Source organism: Acomys russatus, chromosome 19, assembly GCF_903995435.1.
Source record: "Acomys russatus chromosome 19, mAcoRus1.1, whole genome shotgun sequence".
Classification (NCBI taxonomy): domain Eukaryota; kingdom Metazoa; phylum Chordata; class Mammalia; order Rodentia; family Muridae; genus Acomys; species Acomys russatus.
In genome coordinates this window covers 37,601,567-37,623,351 of record NC_067155.1, presented here as the reverse complement: position 1 = coordinate 37,623,351, position 21,785 = coordinate 37,601,567, and the positions used below count along the sequence as shown (strand labels likewise).

General features: G+C 50.5%; 1 protein-coding gene across 1 annotated transcript in view; it reads right to left on the bottom strand.

The window, feature by feature from the left end:
• The window catches only part of Adap1 (ArfGAP with dual PH domains 1), a 57,365-nt gene that overhangs the window by 26,032 nt on the left and 9,548 nt on the right, over nt 1-21,785 (bottom strand). The window contains exons 2-3 of the mRNA XM_051161137.1: nt 9,806-9,936; nt 4,533-4,624 (exon numbers count right to left, since the gene is read on the bottom strand). Coding sequence (XP_051017094.1) covers nt 4,533-4,624; nt 9,806-9,936 — 223 coding nt within the window. The remainder of the gene's footprint in view (nt 1-4,532; nt 4,625-9,805; nt 9,937-21,785) is intronic.

Below are 21,785 nucleotides of genomic sequence, written 5' to 3'. Positions count from 1 at the left end.
CCCATGAGCCATATCCCGAGCTGGAGTGAATTTTTTTTAATTTTCTAGGTGTTCGGCATTGGACCCAGTTCGCTAGGTAAGCACTCAGCCACAGCAATACCCCTGGGTCCCTGCTACTCTCACTTCCATGGTTCCCATTGCCGGTTCAAGGAAGCTGCAGCGGAACACTGCCTGGGTGCTGGGGGACACTGTTGGGGAAGCCGAGGATTTCACTGTGGCCACTGGTTTTCCCCGGCGTGTGGCTCCGTCTCAGCCCACACAGAAAGAGGATCTCGTTTCACACGAAAGTGTCAGAGGACAGCAATGTGCCTACTGACATTGAGATCAGAATTCAAGAGCACACGGAGCAATCACAGCTAGCGTGTCTCCGGGGATAACACGTATCATAGGACCCTCTACTAAGCTCCTGGTTCAGAGCCCCAGGAAAAAGGACAGGTGGAGGAGTCACCCTGGGCACACCTGGACCTCTGTCCTAGCTTATCAGGGACACAGTTTGAAGACACAGAATAACCTCTCCAGGCTGGCCCAGGAAAGGGTCCTTCCTTTGAAACTCCCGTCAGCAGAAGGCCACATGTCTTAAGACCTACACCTCCCGAGCAATGCGAGATGTAGCTCTATCTCCAAAGCCACCATGTGCCCTCCTGAACTGGGGAGGAGGCAGACCAAGGCTGTAGCTGGGGCACGCTGACGGCCCAGAACCTGCTCAGACAGGCCCTAAGGCTAGATAGAGCTCAAGGCTTCATTCTTGCACTAGATAGTGCCAGCCCATGGTACCCCCTCAAACAGCTACCCAGCACTCTACAGTTTACACACAGGCATCTCCATTCCGGCTTGCCATTCTGGAGAGTCACATCCTAGTCACACACTGTCCTCAACGGTGATCTGTGGTCAGATGTCCTCAGTGATTACTGTATGAGCCCTGCACTTTACGCACAGTCTCCCTGAGCCACTGGTGACCTCAGCCACCCATCACATTGTACATATCACACAACCACACGTGTCACACTTCACAGAGGCTTACGCATGGCATGGCCTCTTGTCACCGCACCCACAGTTAAGTTTTTTGTTTGTTTGTTTGTTTGTTTTGTTTTGTTTTGTTTTTTGAGACAGGGTTTCTCTGTGTTAGCCTTGGCTGCCCTGGACTCGCTTTGTAGACCAGGCTGGCCTCGAACTCACAGAGATCTGCCTGCCTCTGCCTCCTGAGTGCTGGGATTAAAGGCATGCGCCACCATACCTGGCTCACACCCATAGTTTGTACAAGGACTCATATACCACCTCTGGTTCAATGGTATTAAGACCTAAGAGGCTCAGTTTAGGATGCTCAGTCAGTGGGGAGGGCAGGGGCCAGGATGCTCAGTCAGTGGGAAGGTTGGAGGCCAGCACCAGGTAGAAAGGTTTTGCCAGGTGACCTTCCTGAGCCAGCGTGGACCATTTCAGCTCACGCCAGGAAGTGATGGCAGCAGAAAATGCAAATGACCCAGACCACAGAGCAGTTGGTGACAGAAACCAGACCTCAGAATAGCTAGTTACAACACGGGGGTTCCTGACCTGTACTGCGAAACTGGCAGGTTGGGGTCAGATCCCTATAGATGAGGGCTAGATTTCCCCCACCCACCTACCCCATCCCTGGGACAGCCCATGTAAAGGTGAATGCATGGGGTAGGGCAATAGGGCCTGAGGCCCAGCAGGGCTCTCTGTCTTCTCGCTCAGGAGACTCTCTCTGGTGAGATGCCAAAAGATGGCACTCGCGAGTGTTTACTGACGGCGCAGAAATGCAGAGGGGGTTGTCTGTCGCCTTGTACATCCAGCTTCTCTTCACAGAATGGTAGAAGGGTCCACATTGGACCCTTGGCATATGGCCCAGTGACTCTCCCTCCTGCGTCTCCTTCTCTCCCTCCTCCCCCCTTCCTTTTTTTCTCCTAACACTCCTGTCTTTTCCTCCCTCTCCCCCTCCTCCCTTTTCTCTCTCTCCTTACCCTCCCCTCTCTCTTCAGAGTCCTCCCCCTCCTCCTCTTCTTCCTCCTCCCTCTTTGCTTTCCTCCTGCTTTGTCCCTCTCCTGCACTCCTGCCTCCTTCTCCTTCCTTCCCTCTCGCTACCCCTCTCCCCTTCCTCCACCTCCTCCTCACACTCCTTCCCCTCCTCCTTCTCCCCTCTCCCCCGCACCTCTGCTTCCCCCTCCTCTCCTTTCTTTCCTCCTCTCTCAGCTCCCTCCTCCCTCTCCTCACACACCTGCCCCTTTCCTTTCTCTTCTTCTTCCCCCTCCTCCCCACACCTTCCTTCCTTCTCCTCCACCCTTCGCCTTCCTCCCTCACCTCTTCCGTCTAAGTCCCTGTTCCCCAGACACACCCCAGCCTCTCCTCTGCAATCAGGAAATCAGGACTGTGGCCCTCCCCCTCGCCTACTGCCCTGCAGCTTCTTCCTTTCTCCCTTCCCAGCATCTTCTCTTCTACAGATTCAAGGAGATCCCTCTTCTCTCACTGCCTCGGGTCAGACCCTGCGAAACCTAACACAGGAACGACCGAACCCCGGGGCAGCCATAGTTCCCACCAGCTCCTCCAGGGGCACATGAGGAGGGGGCGCAGGCTGCTGTGACCCCCCCCCACAAGTCAAGAGTTGCAGAGGTGACTCTGGGAACCTCACTGAGGAGCTGCAGCCTCCCCCCCCCCCAATGCCAAGTGCTTGGAGGTTCCTCTACTGGGGTGTGTTGGGTGACCTTGGGTTTACAAAGTGAGTCAATCCAAGAGAAAAAAAAAAAAAACGCTGAGCAAACACAGCATGTGGGTGGGGCTCAGGTAGAGCCAGAGCTAAACCACACCAGGCCTGGGAATGAGGGGGCAGAGGCAGGGTGCAGAGGGAGCTTACGGAGGGGTCAGAGGGGTCGCTGCACTCAGGACGGGTCCCCACCCTATTTCTATGAAAGGGAAAGTATCTCCTGGTAAGATCCAGAAGGGCATGCCCCTTGCACAGTCATGCAGCTGGCCCAAAGCTGGCCTCTCTCTGACCTAAGTCAGGGTGGCCTCTGCCTGCCCACAGAATGGGGATTTCCAGTGTGGATTCCTGCCCCCTTTGTCCTCCAGGAGCTCTCTCAACCACTCTGGGTCTCAGAGTCTCTCATCAGGGGCTACCATGGGTGGAGGGAAGGGCCTGTGCCTACATGTTGGGTCTCTGCGGCAGTACACCGTGGGTCATGACTGACCTCAGTCTCACTCTGCTTAGAGAATACAGTGAGCTAGCTACTGTGTGCTCTGCTGGGGGAAAGAGAGACAGGGAAGGCCAGGCCCAGAGGCTGTCCAGGGGTTGAAAAAGGGAGAGATGGCCAGTGTGGCAGTCAGCACCCAGGCACCCAGGTGTGCACAGCTGCCCCAGTGGCTAGGCTTACTTCCTGAACCTTCAGGGGTGGCTGTTTGTGCCAGGCACCCAGAAGACAGATATGGTGGGTTGCCCTGCCCCGAAGGGGCCCTGAGACCACTAGAAAAGTCAGTGAAGAATCGAAGGACTGTGACTCTAAAGGGCCCCCCAGCTCAGGGGGACTGAGGTGCCATACACAGCCAAGCCCTGGGAGCTGGAGACAGAACCAGACAGAGCTGGAAAGGGGCTCCATGGAGGTATATCCTCGGTGAGGGCCGGGGGGGGGGGGGTGGGGGCATACAGTTCCCCATCCCCTCACACATGCCAGACAGAGGGGTCTTACACAGACAGCTGAGGCTGAGAACTAGGAGAGAGGGAGGGAAGATCAAGGCCACAGTTGCCATTGCCTTATGATCACTGTCTTTGTCACTGTCCCTGCTAAGCTTGGAAAGATGAGGAATCCGAGGCTGAGAGAAAGTAGGTAAATAGCTCCTTTGTCTCTCTTCCTGCAATTTCTCAATACCAGGTGGCTGGCCTCACCAGGTCACTTCCGTCTTTATATCCTCCACCCAGGCCACTAGGAGCATCCATAAGGCCCCAAGACCCACTTAAGACTCCAAGGAGAGCCTCTGATGGCCCCCGGCGCACTCAGGTGCACTCAGCAGCTACAAGCAGTAACGCCAGGGTGATGGTTCATGCCTGTTTCTAGTACTCAAGAGGCTGACACAGGAGGATGAGGAGTTTCAGGCTAGCCTGGGCTACATACAGATCAAGACTCTTCCATGAAAGAAAAACAAACATAGATAGATATATAGATACATAGATAGATAGATACATATACATACATACATACACACATACACACATACACACATACATACACACATACACACATACACACATACATACATACACACATACATACATACATACATACACACATACATACACACATACACACATACACACATACACAAATACATATGCATGCCCACACACACACACATGGATAGAGGCCAGGCAGCGGAGACAGCCCAGGCTCCTGGGGACCTGTGCCATAGCTTTCTCCAAATACTCAAAGTCACAGCTCCCACTGACTGCCCCCCTAGACCCGCCCAGTGCCACCCGGGGCCAGGACCAGCGATGTTTACCAGCGCCCTGACAGAGCCCTTTGTGTACTCACTGACAATCGGAGAACGTAGGCCGGTAGTAGAAGGGCGGTACTTTGGACTCGAATGTGGCTCTGGCGGCTTCGTTCCCGTGGGATGCCATGAACTGCAAGAGACCGGGAAGGGGGGGGGGGCGGTAGGGTCAGAGCCAGGGAGCCTCCAGATCCAGGGACAGTGGTGGCTGCTTGGTAACACTACAAGGTCATCTGACCCCAGGATGTTGGGAGCTTAAACAATCCTTGGGATAGGACGCCTGGAACCCTCCTGTCTCAGAGACATGGGCTCCCAGGGAGCAGGGAAGGGCAGTATATAGAGGGGCACCCTAAAGAAAAATCCCTGAGGGGCCAGTGATGTAGCTTAGTAGGTTAAAATATGCTTTTCACACAAACCAGAGGAGCCAGCTTTGATCCTTAGGGACCCCCTGGTGGAAGAAAGCGAACTGAATCCTCAAAGTTATCCTCCAACCACCCACATGCACACCACGGCATGCATGGGCCATCACGTATTCACACATCACACACACATGTTTGCACAGACAATGATATAATAAACTAAATTTGGGGACCAATGATGTGGCCCAGTGTCACCAAGCCTAAAGACCTGAGTTAGATCCTTGGGACCTAGACTATAGAGAGGACCAGCTCCTAAAGGTTGTCCTCTGACCGCCACACACACTTGCACCTGCACACACATGTACACGAGGCGGCAAACAGCCAGCTCTCGAGTCTATCTGAGTATGCTGTAAACCACAACAACAAAAAAATTTTGAACAGTTTGACTAAGCCAAGATTTAAAAAAAAAAAAAATTTCCATGACAAAACCCACCATGAGTAAAACCAAGACACCCTTGAAAATCTATTTTCTCTGAGCTTGCTTCTTAGTGGTTGAGTTTCCTGAACACGTCAAGAAAGCCCAAGATGGTGAAAGCAGTGAAGACTGCGAGGCCACCAAGCAAGCAAAGAGAAGGCTGAGGTGAGAAAATTCTCTCGGGTCCTTCAGCTCAAGATGAGGGAATTCCCAGCCTCCTCGGGAAGATTGCCCACATTGTTCAGTCAGCATGGGCCAAGGGTCAGCTGGGGGCGTGGCTCAGTGTTAGAATCCCCCAGTGAGGGGCTGGGGTGTGGCTCAGTGGAAGAGCACCTGCCTAGAATCCCCCAGTGAGGGGCTGGGGTGTGGCTCAGTGGAAGAGCACCTGCCTAGAATCCCCCAGTGAGGGGCTGGGGTGTGGCTCAGTGGAAGAGCACCTGCCTCCTCCAGTGTTGCTGGAGCCCTGTAAGCAGCTATGGTAGGGACTGGCAAGTCTTTCACAAGCTGCCAAGCTGCCTAGCCTCTGACCTTCCACCTCCACCTCGAAGAATTTAGGCCACCAAGGAGTTTCCAGAAGCACAAATGTCAACCGAAGCAGCCTGGAGGACACACAATGATGACGGAGAGAAAGGACTAAGAGCATCCTGACGCTTACTCAGGAGGCTGAGGCAGGAGGATCCTGAGTGCAAGACTGCTCTGGGCTATAGAGAGCCACTAGGTCTGAAAAAAAAATGAAAGAGAAAGTGAAGAAAGACTTGCTGTTGCCTAGGTAACCTCAGCAGGCAGAGGTGGAGACAAGAAGATCTAGAGTTTAAGGTCATCCTTGGCTACATAGTGAGCTAGAGCCAGCCTGGGCTACATGAGACCCTCTATCTAAAAAAAAAAAAAAGTGTGTGTGTGTGTGCGTGCACGCGCGTGAACATCCAGAGGGGTGTGAGTAATGCCATGGTGGCCCACATAGTCTAGAGATCATGGTGGAATACAGGAAACAGGAAATAGTCCCCATTTTGGGGTTAGAGACCCATGCATGCTCAAACAGGCACACACCTCTCCAAAGAGACACAAAACACTGGTCCCTGGTGGCTCTTGGGGTGAGGAGGAGGTGAGAGGCCAAAGTCCGGGGTGGGGAGAGAAGTGTTGGGGGTGGGGAGGGACTCTCACTCCATCAGTGCTCAGCTGAACCTGGTGAACGTGCCCTGTGCACAATGGTAGCAAATAATTAAAACACACTTAATAGGGCTGGAGAGATGGCTCAGAGGTTAAGAGCGCTGGTTGTTCTTCCAGAGTTCCTGAGTTCAATTCCCAGCAACCACATGGTGGCTCACAACCATCTATAATGTGATCTATTGTCCTCTTCTGGTGTGCATGTGTACATGCAGGCAAAACACTGTATACATAATAAATAAATAAATCTTAACCCCCCCACACACACACACTTAATAGCAGGCTCAGGGGTGCATGCCAGTCATCCCGACTGTTCTAAAGGTGGGGGATAGGAAGACTATAAGTACCAGGCCAGCATGGGCTACAGCAAGATCCTGTCTAAAGAAAACACATTTCTTTTATGTTTATTTATTTTACTTTACTTCACTTTTTAAGTCAAGGTTGAGCCGGGTGTGGTGGCAGATGCCTTTAATCCCAGCACTCGGGAGGCAGAGGCAGGCAGATCTTTGTGAGTTCAAGGTCAGCCCTGTCTACAGAATCTAGGTAGCCAAGACTACACAGAGAAACCCCATCTCGGGGGAAAAAATAATAAAAATAAGTAGATAAGTAGATAGATAGATAGGTAGATAGATAGATGGATGGATGGATAGATAAAGGTCAGGGTTTCCCTATGGTTGAACTGACTGGCCTGGAGCTTGTTATGTAAATCAGCCTGGCCTTGAAGTCTGCCTGTCTCTGCTTCCCAAGTGGTGGGATCAAAGGCGTGCACCACCACATTCAATTACATTTAATTCTGTGTGTGTTTATTTACTGTGTGTGCGCATGCCCGTGTGCCACAACACACATGTGGAAGTCAGAGGCCAGCCTGCAGGAGTCAGTTTTCTCTTTCCACTGTGTGGGCTCCAGAGATTAAACTCACAGACTGAACTCATGGTACCAGGCTTCACAACTAGTGCCTCTTGTTTTGTTTTGTTTTTCTTTCTTTGTTTGTTTGTTTTTTGGTTTTTCAAGACAGGGTCTCTCTGTGTTAGCCTTGGCTGTCCTGGATTCGCTTTGTAGACCAGGCTGGCCTCGAACTCACAGCGATCCGCCTGCCTCTGACTCCTGAGTGCTGGGATTAAAGGCGTCTGCCACCATGCCTGGCTTGTTTTGTTTTTTTAAGATAAGGTTTCTCTGTGTAGCCTTGGCTTGCTGGAACTCTCTTTGTAGACCAGGCTGGATTCCAACTCAGAGATCAGCCTGTCTCTGCCTCCCAAGTTCTGGGATTACAGGCATGTGCCACTATGCCTGGCTAGCCAGTGCCTTTTTTTTTTAAACCAGTCATACCATGCTGGAGAGTGGCACAGAGGTTAAGAGCACTGACTGCCCTTCCAGAGGTTCTGAGTTCAATTCCTAGCAACCACATGGTGGATCACAACCATCTATAATGTGATCGGATGCACTCTGGCATGCAGATGTACATGCAGACAGAGCACTGTATATATAATAAAATTTTAAACCTGCCATATCATTGCACTGGCCACAGAAAGTAACATTTTTTTCCCCTCCCATGTGTTGGGATTAAAGGCGTGTGCCACCAAGCTCAGCTAGAAAGCAACATTTTTTGGTTTTGTTTTTTTGTTTTTGCTTTTTCGAGACAGGGTTTCTCTGTGTAGCCCTGGCTGCCCGGGACTCCCTTTGTAGACCAGGCTGGACTCGAACTCTCAGAGATCAGCCTGTCTCTGTCTCCTGAGTGCTGGGATTAAAGGCATGCGCCACCACCGCCCTGCTAGAAAGCAATTTTTTTACTCCCCAGAGGTTGGTACTCTCTTTTTGTCATGCACTCTCTGCAGTGCACTCTTCCACATCTCAAGGCCTGTACACCGTTCTCAGTGTTCCTTTAGTTGTTTGGTTCTCAGAGACTGAGTCTCGTGTACCTCAGGCTATCCTGCTGCTGGCTATGTACCCAAGGCTGACTTTGAACTCTGATCCTCCTGACTCTGGATCCCAAGTTATAGGATCCCAGGCATACATCACCACTCTTGGCTTAATTTTGTCAAGATTTTTGTACCTCCTTCTGGGAGGGCCTCTGTGGTCCAAGCCCAGATTCCCCACGAGCCTGGGAACCTGCTCTCTGGCCTAGGCTAATGCTCCCCTTCCCAGTTAGAGTCGGGAAGGGCCAGAGGCTACACCCTCTGCCAGGATTGCCCCCACAGAATCACTAGATCAAGGTCAACCTGCATTAACACAGAGTCTGAGACCTTCTAATTTGGCTGCTTCCTCTAGAATGGTGAAAAGGGTGACTTGGAAGCTGGCCAAATCTAACTGCCTAGACTCCTCCAGCAAGGGGTTGAAGTGTGGCTCAGTGGTAGAGCACCTGCCTAGAATCCCCCAGTGAGGGGCTGGGGTGTGGCTCAGTGGTAGAGCACCTGCCTAGAATCTCCCAGTGAGGGGCTGGGGTGTGGCTCAGTGGTAGAGCACCTGCCTAGAATCCCCCAGTGAGGGGCTGGGGTGTGGCTCAGTGGTAGAGCACCTGCCTAGAGTCCCCCAGTGAGGGGCTGGGGTGTGGCTCAGTGGTAGAGCACCTGCCTAGAATCCCCCAGTGAGGGGCTGGGGTGTGGCTCAGTGGTAGAGCACCTGCCTAGAATCCCCCAGTGAGGGGCTGGGGTGTGGCTCAGTGGTAGAGCCCATCATCACATACTGGGAATATGCTTCCCCAGCACATCAGTGTTTCTTAACACTCCATGTGGATCTGTCCTATGCTGGCCCCACACTCTGCCACTATGCCTGGCACCATCACACCAGCTGTCCTGTGTCCTGGCCTTGTGTTCACGATTTCCCACCCCTACTTTTTCAGAGGTCAGTAATGCCTCTGCCTTGCTCAGTCCCCCAGCCTGGCACACAGAAAGTGTCCGTGTGCTTTTGTGAGATGAGTGGATAGGTATATGTATCTATGGGTGGATGATGACTGGTTGGCTGGCTAAATGAATGGATTAGTGGGTGGGTGGGTAGATGAGTGAATGGGTAGATGGATGGAGGGATGAGTGGGTGGATGGATGGACGGATGGTTAGATGGAAGCGTGTGGGTGGACAGAGAGACAAGTGCTTTGATTTTTGTTACTGCATGGCTCCCCAGAAGGATCAGAAACGAAACTGTCAGTTTCAGCTACCTCAAGTCTCCTTGAGCAACGGAAACCCTCATAGGTCATTGCCCATGACAGCCCAGACTCCCCATGGACCCATCATCTGGAGAGGAGGGAGCTAGGGTCACCCCACACATGGACACAGGGTTGCCCACGCCCCTCGCTCCACCCAGCATCCCTCTCCTGACCCATACCTCAACTTGGGCCTCATCCCAGGCATCCAGGCGGACTGACTTCACCTTGCTGACCTGGGGGATGTTCCGGTGGATCCCAGAGCAGCTGAGACAGATGAACACACCCAGGGTGTAGGACGCCCAGTCAGGATCTAGAAGGGAAGGGCAGAGGTCAGGGAAGCTCGGCCATGATTCCAGAGCGTGCCCACAAGGAAAGCTCAGTCTGATACCAGGAGCGTAGACAGAGTTCAATGGAGGGCCATGGCAGAAGGTGGTGGGGATGGAACCCAGGGCCTTGTGCACACTAGGCAAGAGCTCTGACACTAAGCCACACCCCAGCCACTCACTAGGGCAGTGCTTCTCAATCTGTGGGTCACAAATGACCCTTTCATAGGGGTCATGTATCAGATATCCTGCATATCAGATTATGAGCCATAACCATAGAAAATTACAGTTATGAAGTAGCAACAAAATAATTTTATACTTAGGAGGGTCACCACAACATGAGGAACTGTATTAAAAGGTCACAGCATTAGAAAGGTTAAGAACCACTGCACTAGGAGATTCTAGGCAAGAGCTCAACACCTGAGCCACACCTCTTGCCTATTGCTGGGGCCTCTAGGTAGGTGCTCTACCACTGAGCCACACCCCAGACCCTCTAGGCAGGTGCTCTACCACTGAGCCTCACCCTAACCCCTCGCTGGGGGAGTCCAGGCAGGTGCTCTACCACTAAGCCACACCCCAGCCCCTCCCTGGGGGACTCCAGGCAGGTGCTCTACCACTGAGCCACACCCCAGCCCCTCACTGGGGGATTCTAGGCAGGTACTCTACCACTGAGCCACACCCCAGCCCCTCACTGGGGGATTCTAGGCAGGTGCTCTACCACTAAGCCACACCCCAGCCCCTCACTGGGGGACTCCAGGCAGGTGCTCTTCCACTGAGCCACACCCCAGCCCCTCACTGGGGGATTCTAGGCAGGTGTTCTACCACTGAGCCTCACCCTAGCCCCTCCCTGGGGAATTCTAGGCAGGTGCTCTACCACTGAGCCACACCCCAGCCCCTCACTGGGGGATTCTAGGCAGGTGCTCTACCACTGAGCCACACCTCAGCCTCTCACTGGGGGATTCTAGGCAGGTGCTCTACCACTGAGCCACACCCACAACCCTCTTCATTTTTTATTTTGAGACGAAGTCTCACTAAGTTACTGAGGTTCGACTTGAACTCACTCTGTAACCCAGGAAGACCTTGAACTTTTGACTCTCCCACTTCAGCCTCCCAGGTTGCTGAGATTACAGGCCTTCCCAGTCCTGTTGCTGCTGGGAGGAAGAAGCAGGCGGATTGCTGTGAGTTCGAGGCCAGCCTGGTCTACAAAGTGAGTCCAGGCTGGCCAAGGCTACACAGAGAAACCCTGTCTCGAAAAACAAAACAAAACAAAAAAAAGAATCTCTAAAAAAAAGTTTTAAATTATATTTAGTTAAAAAAATCTTATGTTTATGGGTGTTTTGCCTGTATGTAATTATGCCAAGTGTGCTTGTTACCCAAGGAAGGCAGAAATCAGATCCTAGAAGTGGAGTTGAAGATGGTTGCGAGCTCCCATATGGGTACTGGGAATCGAATCTGTGTCCTCTCGAAGAGCACCAAGTGCCTTTAGCCACTGTGCCATCTCTCTAGACCCTGGCTTATTTGTGTGTGTGTGTGTGTGTGTGTGTGTGTGTGTGTGTGTGTGTGTGTGTGTGTGTGTGTGTGTATGCACCATGGTGTAGAGTTCAGAGGACAACTTGTAAGAGTCAATTTTCTCCTACAATATTGGGCCCTGGGGAATTAAACTCAAAAGGTTTAATTTACTTAAGGCTTAGAAACAAGTGACTTTACCCACTGACCCATCTTGCCAAGGAAGAATTGTCTAATTATTAAAAAGACTGATGTGGCCAAGAGTTGACACGGGTGTAGAACATCTGGAATGATCATGTGATCTGGGTAGGAACATGGATTTTCTTGTTGCCTTGAACTCAGCTTGGCATTTCCTTCCTTTCTCCTTTTTTTTTTTTTTTAAACCAGGCCTCAGATAACTCCGGCTGGTCTCAGACTTGCTACATAGCTGAGGATGACCTTGAATTCCTGATTTTCCCAAATAACTGTAATTACAGGCAAGCATCCCTAGACTCACCAGCAGCATCTGCTATAGCTGAATGTGGAATGCTGATGCCATACTGAATATAATATACTGATATAGAATATTATAACCTGTATATTAAAATACATTATGTATTATGCATTATGTATTATTAATAAACCTGCCAGCTCACTACTAGGCCCTCACCTAACAGGTATTAAAAACGTGCCCATGAAGGGACACTTATCTGTGGTGCTCATGCTTTTAGTTATTGGTATATTTTGTTTTCCTATGTGTGTTGTTTGTATGACTATGCGTGTGCTTGGCTGCACACGTACATGCGGAAGCAAGAGCCTGACGTCAGGCACCTTCCCTGGTTCCATCTCCGCCTTGTCGTTTGACACAGATACAAGGTGTCTCACTGAACCTGGAGCCATTTCAGTTAAGACTGCCCAGGCATCCAGTTCCGGGCTATGTCTGTCTCAGAGGAGGGATAGCTGGACTGCTGCCTTGAGTAGACCAAGAACAGCAAGAGCGGGCAGCGCAAGGTTGCGGGAGTAGAGTCCTGTCTCGCTAAGGGACCAGGCTTTTACATGGATGCTCAGGATTCGAACTCAAGTCCTCATGCCTGCATACTTGTAAATTTTGATTTTTCAATTTGAGTTTGTTACTAGCCAAGTCCGCTTTGGTTTGTGTGTGTGTGTCTGTCTGTCTGTCTGTCTGTCTGTGTCAGCATTTTTAGGATCTTGAGGGCTCTGATCCAGGCAAGAGATTATTAGTTCCTTGATGGCGTTCATAACAGGACACCATTATTGGGAGGTAGGTAAAAGCAGGGAAGAGTCTGGTTAGAGGAAGCAGGGTGTGCTCTTGGGGACATGGCTCACTCTAGCCCCTTCTAGTACTTTCCTCCTTCCTTCCCATGGTGATGTGAGCTATACTGCGCCTTCATCCTGTCCCCAGAATGACGGACCGACACCTCTGACTTTCGCTGCTTTAAGTGAAATACTTTCTTGAGTATTTGGTCACGGTCACACAAAAGCAGTATCCAACACAGTATCCAACCATATATAAACGCTATGAACAACAGGGGCTTCTACCAGAAATTCAAAGCTGGTTTAACACTTGAAAATCCAGAAGCTATAGCTGGGCACTCCGGAGGCAGAGGTAGGCAGATCTCTGTGAGTTCGAGGCCAGCCTGCTCTACAGAGTGAGTTCCAGGCACAGGGAAATCCTGCCTTTGAAAAACAAAAAGAAAGAAGGAAAGAAAAGAAAAACCACAGGATCACCTCGATGCAGAAATAGCATTGGACAAATCCACAGGATCCTGATTTCAAACAAACAAACAACAAACAAATCTCTCAGGAGACTAAAAGCAGGGAGGCTGTCCCTACAGAGCAGGAAAAATATCTTTAGTGGGTAGCATAACTACTCCTTCTATGGCTAGGATTCTACTCTGCACTGTACTGGAGACCGTGGCCAGTGAAATAAAGCAATAGAAAGAAATAAAAAGTGCCAGGAAACTGGGCGCAGGTGGTGCATGCCAGTTTGAGGCTAGCCTGGTCTACAAAGCAAGTCCAGGACAGCCAAGGCTACACAGAGAAACCCTGTCCAAAAAAAAAAAAAAAAAAAAAAAAAAAAAAAAAAGTACCCAGATTGGGAGAGAAGAGATAAGCCTGTTTTAATTTAGGCAACACGAATCATCTGTGTATACTGAAAATCTAAGCCAGATCTGGCGGCTACAATCTCAGCATTCTGGGGGCTGAGGCAGGGGGATTATGAGTGCCAGGTAGCCTGAGTAGACTCCACAATAAAGTCTTGCTCCAAAACACAACATGTAAAATCTTCTGGTAAGATTTCTATTATGTTCTGTTTGGTTTTGGTTTTTCAAGGCAAGGTTTCTCTGTGTAGCCCTGGCTGTCCTGGACTTGCTTTATAGACCAGGCTAGTCTCGAACTCACAGCGATCCACCTGCCTTTGCCTCCCGAGTGTTGGGATTAAAGGTGTGTGCCCTCCCCCCACGCCCCGCCTGGTAAAATTTCTAAAACTAACACAAGTGTTCAGCAAAGTTTCAGGACATGAAACTAACACAAAAATCAACTGTGTTTCTATAAAAACTGCAAACAATTGGAATTTGAAAATTAAATTAAAAAAAACATTCATATGGGGCTGGAGAGATGGCTCAGTGATTAAGCGCACTTGCTGCTCTTGCAGAGGACCTGGGTTCAATTCCCAGTACTCACTCACAAGTGCTGCAATTCCAGTTCAAGGGGACCAGACACCCACTCTGACTTCCACAGGCATTAGGCACACACGTGGTGCTCAAACATACATGCAGGCAAAACACCCATACATATTAAAAAAATCAAATATGTATTTTTTAATCCTATTAAAACCCAGGCATGGTGGCATAGGCCTTTAATCCCAGCACTTGGCAGGCAGAGGCAGGCAAATCTCTGAGTACGAGGCCAGCCTGGTCTACAAAGAGAGTTCCAAGATAGCCAAGGCTGTTTGTTATACAGAGAAACCCTGTCTTGAAAAAAAACAAAACCGAGGGTGTGGTGGCCCATGCCTTTAATCCCAGCCCTTGGGACGCAGAGGCAGGAGGATTGATGTGAGTTCGAGGCCAACCTGGTCTTCAAAGGGAGTCCAGGACAACCAAGGCTACACAGAGAAACCCTGTCTCGAAAAACCTAAATAAATAAATAAATAAATAAATAAATAAATAAAAAGAAACTAAAACCCCCAAACCAAGCCAAAACAAAAACAACCCTCTCCCTCACCCCCCACCCTCGCCAAAAGAAAAGAAAAGAAAGAAAAATCCTACTGTTAAATCTCAAACCTGGGACAAGTGGCTGAGGTGCCTATTTAACATATCAAAGTGGACCTGACCTCTAGGTTCTCCCAGCATCCCTCAGTCCCTACCTGTTACAGGATATAGCTGGCATATCCTGCCCTCTACCCTGAACTTCCAGGCCAGGCCTGGGCCACCCTTTCCCCCAGAGGCTCTTCCTTACATAATCCAGACGTTTTGGTTCCCCAGCCCACACCTTCTTGTACTGTTTGTACCTTTGTCTCCTGGCTGCTGTCCCTTCTTCCCTGCCCGCACCCCCTTTTCCCCACATGGTTCAGGGTCATGACCACTCTGGACTCTCCCAGATGTGTCGGCCTCTGGTTATGTCTCCTCCATATTTATAATAAACTTTCTCTTCCATCATAACTAGGAGCAGCCATGTCCTTTCCTTTTTTTCTTATTTCTTTTCTTTCTTTCTTTCTTTCTTTTTTTTTCCTTCTTCTTTTTCTTCCCATCTATACACCTTTAATCCCAGCACTCAGGAGACAGAGGCATATATATCTCCGAGTTTGAAGCTAGCCTCGTCTACATAGCAAGTTCCAAGCCAGCAGGGCCATATAGTGAGAGTCTGTCTCCAAACAACAACAACAATAAAACAAAAACAAAACCCCTATAAAAACATGAGATACCACCTTTAATCCCAGCACTCAGGAGGCAGAGGCAGGTGGATTTCTGTAAGTCCAAGTCCAGCCTGGTCTACAAAGTGAGTCTAGGACAGCCCTGGCTACACAGAGAAACCCTGTCTCTAAAAACAAAAGCAAAACTAAAACACATGAAATACTTCAGGATAAATATGACAATAGATGTGAAATACAATATTTAGAAAACTATGAACTATTGTGCATAGAAATTAAAGATCTGTAGCGTGGAAAGAAGCCGTATCTGGGTTGGAAGAGGCAGGATTGTCAACACGTTTACTCTTGGCAAATTAATCTGTGGGCTCGCTGTAATTCCCACCATATATCCAACGGGCATCCTAATGAGGTAAAATTTCAAATGAGTCTAGAATTCATTCATGAGCTCAAAAGGCAGAGATACTCAAGGCTGGGGCATGGCTGGGAGGCTAAAGCCCTTGCAATGGGAGGGTGAGGACCTAAGTGTGGATCTCCAGGATACACACAAAAGCCATTGGCATAACATGAGCATCTGTGATCCCTATGCTCCTGTGGGGAGATGGGACGCAGAACCAGGAGGACCCCTTGAAGCATATGGGCCAGGTGTCTGATGTACACTGCAAGCAGCAAAGAAACCTGCCACAAACAAGGGAAAAGATGGGGAGTGACACCAGAGGGTGTCCCCTGACCTCCACAGGGACGCTGTGACATGTGCGCATCCTCGTTCACACACATAAACGCATCTCCATACATATGCACACATTCTGTACATAAACAAATAAACAGTATTAATAAATAGATAAGTCACCGGGCATGGTGGTGCACGCTTTTAATCCCAGCACACGGGAGGCAGAGTCAGGTGGATCGCTGTGAGTTCGAGGCCAGCCTGGTCTACAAAGTGAGTCCAGGACAGCCAAGGCTAACACAGAGAGACCCTGTCTCAGAAAGCCAATCAATCAATCAATCAATCAAACAATAAATCAATAAATGACACCAAATCATCAAAACAGCCTAGAAAAGAGACCAAGCCAGAACCCAACAGCATTTGTTTTTTAGAAGTTATCATTGAATTACGGTCCTCAGAACAGTGTGGCATTGGTGATAGAAACAGAGAAACAGACTGACGAGCCAGAATGGAGTCCCCAAGCAAACCTGCCCTACAATGGCTTCTGAGAACTGAGTCAGCCAAGAAGGTAGAATCTTCCCACTGGTGCTACTGATGTGAGAAAACGCCTGCAAAATACAATTTGCTGTGGCATCTACAACAAGAACTTAGCTGTGACTCTTGGGTTAGTCAAAGAGCTGTTGAGTGTGTATGTGTCTGTGTGACTGTGTGTGTGCAGACGCACATGCTCCTGTCAGACCAAAGGATGACATCGAGCCTCCTGTCTAACACTCTAGCCCTTATTCTCTTGACACGAGGTCTCTCACAGAACCTGGAGCAAGGCTGACAAGGTCTCTCACAGAATCAGCAAGCCCCAGAGAGTCTCTTGTGTCCCCACTACCGTCTCTGGGAGGGGACATGCATGGTTACACACCTGGCATTTTACATTGTATGCTTGGAACTCAAAGTCAGGTCCTGATGCTTTCCCAGAAAGCCTGCTGAACTCAGCCTAGGAGGAACCCCCCCACAAAAAAAACTCTATAATTTTGGTTTAGAAAAAGATGGAGGGTTGGGTTTTTGTTTTGTTTTGTTTTTTGAGACAGGGTGTCTCTGTGTAGCCCTGGCTGTCCTAGAACTCACTCTGTAGTAGACCAGGCTGGCTTCGAACTCACAAAGATCCACCTGCTTCTGCCTCCCAAGTGCTGGGATTGAAGGCGTGTGCCACTACTTCCTGGCGTGAAAAAGATGTTTGTTTGCTTTTTTTTTTTTTTTTTAATAAGCAGATGCACGGTTAGGACTGCAGAGATGCCTCAATGGTTAAGAGCACTTGCTGCTCTTGCAGAGGACACGAGTTTGGTTTCTAGGGCAGTTCACAATTGCCTGTAACTCTAGCTCACACACTACACACACACACACACACACACACAGAGAGAGAGAGAGAGACCACACCTGTAATCCCAGCACTTGGGAGGCAGAAGCTGGAGGATCTCTGTGAGTTTGAGGCCAACCAAAGCTACATAGTGAGGCTCTGTCAGTCAAGCAATCAATCAATGTCAACTTTAAAAATTTTTTTAAATCTTATTTTATGTGTATTGGTGTTTTGCCTGCATGTGCATCGATGTGAAGATATTAGATCCCCGGGAGCTGGAGTTACAGACAGTTGTGAGTTAGCATGTGGGTGCTAGGGACTGAACCCAGGCCCCCTAGGAAGAGCAGCCACTGCTCTTAACCGCTGAGCCATCTCTCCATCCCAAGTAAAACACTACTAGAGGGTCTAGACTGATAAATGTGGTCCTCACCCTTCATTAAGATGACTTCTCTCTGCAACAGATGGAGACCATTACAGAAAAACCACAGCCAATCGAAACGCATGCAGAGTGGCAGAGCCCAGTCCCAAAGGATATGTCTACAAAACAGTCATCACCTAGGGCTCAGGGGACAATGCAGAAAAGGGAATGCAAAGATCGGCAAAGCCAGATGAGCAGGGGGTCTGCGGTGAGATCAGGCTCCTTAGTAACATCAGGAGCTACACCCATGACAGTCTCACCAACACGACCGTCCAAGCAAGACCATGCCAAACGGGATGCGGGGAGGGGGGAGGGGACGGGGAAGCCCACAATGCCTCAGTCAACCCTACACAAGGAACTACAGGAAACTGAGGAAAGCTGGGAGTCGGAGGGGTGGTCCTCTCCAGGGAAGAACGCTCCAATTGGCTGTCCAGTGCCAAACAGTCAGCCCTGAAAATATACCTACAAATAACAGTATATGGACTAATATGTCTAATATGTCTATATAAATGCATATGTGCACGCAGTAACAACTGACGGGAAGGGGATCCATGCATTTCGAGAAGAGTGGCAAGGGCTATGTGGGAAGGCTTGAAGGGAGGAAAGGGAAGGGAAAAGCGCTGCAATTAAATTACAGTCTCAAGGCCGGGCATGGTGGTGCACACCTTTAATCCCAGCACTCGGGAGGCAGAGGCAGGCGGATCGCTGTGAGTTTGAGGCCAGCCTGGTCTACTATGTGAGTCCAGGACAGCTAAGGCTACACAGAGAGACCCCCGGCTCGAAAAACAAAACAAAACAAAAAAAATAAATTACAGTCTCAAACTAAATAGCAGAAGACGCGTTAACAAAAGCAGACTAGGGTCGGGGGGGGGGGGGGGAAGTGGTCGAAGTAAGTTATCCCGATGAAATTAAAAAGATCTGCTTGCTCTTTGAAAACTCCTGTCAAGAGAAGGAAAGGTGAAAGGGCGGCCACGACTGGAGGAGACCAAGTTGATGAAAACAGGGCTGGAGCTCAACCATACGACAAAGAACAGAGGACAAAAATAGGCCGAGCAGCAGATGCTTGCCCAAGGGGATTCTGTGGGCTACAGAAGGGCCCTCAGTCACGGGGGCTGCAAAGGGGCTCGGACACTGTGTTTTGGTGTGTGTATGTGTGCACGCGAGCCTGCGTGCGTGCGTGCATGTGAGTGTGTGTGTGTGTGTAAAAGCCTGCTCATATGTGTGCATCTGTGGGAGTGGGGCAGAGGACAGCCCAGAGGGTCATCCCTCAGGCCCCACCCACCCTTGATTTGGCTTTTGAGGCAGGGTCTCACTACGTAGCCCAGGCTGGTGTCAAACTCAACAGAACGTGTTTGCTTCCCATGCGCTGGCATTAAAGGTGTCTCTCACTTGAACTGTAATCAGCTAGGCTGGGTAGCCAGAAAGGCCCAGAGAATTCTCCTGTCCCCACTGTCATGTTCTGGGTTACAAGTGCCTGCTGCCACTCCTGGCTTGTTTTTGTGTGGGCTCTGGGCATCGAAATCAGGTCCTCGCGGTTGCCCCACATCGGCTCGACTAACTGAGTCGCTGCCCCAGGCCCTGAGGGTTCTGTAAGATCATAAAAATTATCAGCAGCTGAACTGTGACCTTAGTCACTTCCTCCAGCTGTCCACGACAGACTCACTGCGGTGGTGCGTAAAGTCTCCACAAGGGCACCCGGTAGGGGCAGCAGGAACACATAGCCGCCTCCCTCCCTCCCAACCACCCGCTCAGGGCAGCCAGCTTGTCCAGGTGCTGGCACTGGGGTCCAGCCATAGGTTGGGCTTCCCGTGGAAGAAAGACTACTGGCGTGACCAGTAGGGCACATGCGGCTTGCCTGCACATCCAGGCTGCTCCAATATAGCATCCTCAAGAATTTTGGGAAAAAAAAAATAATAATAATAATAAAATAAAAAATAAAAAAATAAAAAGAATTTTGGATACAGCCAGCACCCTCCTCCCCACAAGCCTGCCCCTCCCCCACCACATAGGCCAGATGCTCAATGGAGCCCAAGACTGAGCCACGGGGTCTCACTCCATCTCCATGTGACCGCCACGTGCACGCAAGCATGTGTTCCCACATATGTGCATGTGTGTGTGTGCGCATGCGTGTGTATGCATGTTTGTGCATGTGTGTGTATGTGCATGTAGGGTCCAGAAGTTGATGCCAGATGTCCTCCTCAATCACGCCGCCTTATTGAGACAGGGTCTCTCACTAAAACATGGAGCTCACCAATCCAACTAGCTGGCTGGCAAGCCTCAGGAATACACACCTGGTGTTTCGCTTGGGCTCTGGGATCTGAAGTCAGGCCCCTCCTGCTTGCATATTCAGCTCTTTACCAAGAAAGCCAGTTCCCCAGACCCATCACAGCCCTTTAAAAGTGAAATTCCGTCACTGGCTCAGTTTATGGAATAAAAGAAATATAACTCAGCTAGGGGTCAGACACGTGCCCAGAGTCATACTGTGGTAGATCTGGGCCTCGTGAGCCAGGACCCAACACTGTCCTTGGGTCACCTTCCTGGTACCTGCGGCTGACCCTATTGGGACTGGGGATGGGGGTGGGGGTAGGAGTGGAGAGGATAGAGACCCGGAGCAGAAGGAATTCCCTTACTGAGACTTTTGGCCTGGTTACCTGGAAGGACTTCCTCTCTCACCTATGATCTCACAGGGCCCCCGTAAAGGCCACCAGCACCTGGCCAAGAGGCAGATCTCTTGCTTCAGGTCTGACCCCGAAGGCTCAGAGATGGATGACCCCCAAGGCTCTGAATTCTTATCACCTCAAAGCATCTAACCAGGAACTAACCAGGTAGTGTGTCCAAAACCCCATGCTTGGAAATGGAAGGTGACAGGGCCCAGGACTGGCTGCAGGCCAGGCCCAGTTGGAACTCCAGCCGAGATATGTCTACTCCCTGCCTTTCCCTCAGGCAGACAGGGCTCAGCGTAGTGCGGGAACACCAGTGTCTTCCCTGTCCCTGATAATACTATCCTACCCTGAACCTCTGGCTCCCTGGAGTCTGGGAAGTAGGGGGAAAAGGCAGAAGGAGGCGGCGCCCTGACCTCTGCCCCTTCCTTCTGTATCTAAACAGTCCCCAGTGTCACTTGGTGCCAGGACACTCATGAACAAATGAGTCCCAGCTGGGAAGGCCTGAGCCTTAATCCCAGAAAACTACATTGATTTACACCAAGGAAGCGTCACAGAATGGTAGCTGTGGTATGGCCAGGAGCCAGCAGTGGGAGGCAACTGTGGGCAAGAAGCCAGGAGGCCTTCCTGGAGGAAGCGCTCTAGCGGTGAAGATGGGGTGGCAGTGGCTGGGTGGCAGGAACAGCAACATGCAGAACCTGGCAAAGGACAGAGCTTAGCCAAGCCCTGCCCCGCCCCCATCCTGAGATTCCCCGGCAGCACTGACCTTGTACTATAAGGGCTTGCTAAGATTCCACCCAGGCGAAACCTTGTAGGCGAGCAAGCGGCTTGGCCTGAAGCCAGCCAGGCCAGTGAGGTCGGTCAGCTGGGTTCCAGCCTCCAGCGAGTGGTTGTTAGGCTGCCCTAAGCTCTGTTGCAAAGCCATGCTTTGCCTTGGAAACTGCGGGGAGAGGCAGAAGCAGCTCCTAGGCTGGCAGCCCCGGGCTCTGCCCAAGCCCTTCAAAGTCCCAGCCTTGGACACTTCCCGACAGAGGCTCTAATTGTTTTGTTACTTCTGGGAAGGGGCCTCACTATGGAGCCAAAGCTGGGACTTATGGGTGTTCTTGTCTCCCTAATGGCGAGATCTCAGGTGTAAGCAGCTGGTTTTGAGGCTGGTGTGTGTGCATGCGCGCATGCGCGTGTGGGACCATAAGCGCTTATGCAGAAGCGAGAAGAAGACACTGTTCTACCACTCTCTACCTTATTCCCTGAAAGCTGGGTTCCTCACTAAACCTAGCCCTAGGCTGGCAGCCAGCAAACCCCAGAGCTCCTCCTGTTTCTGGATTCACACACACCAAACTGGGGTTACAAGTATCATGGGTGCTGGGGATTT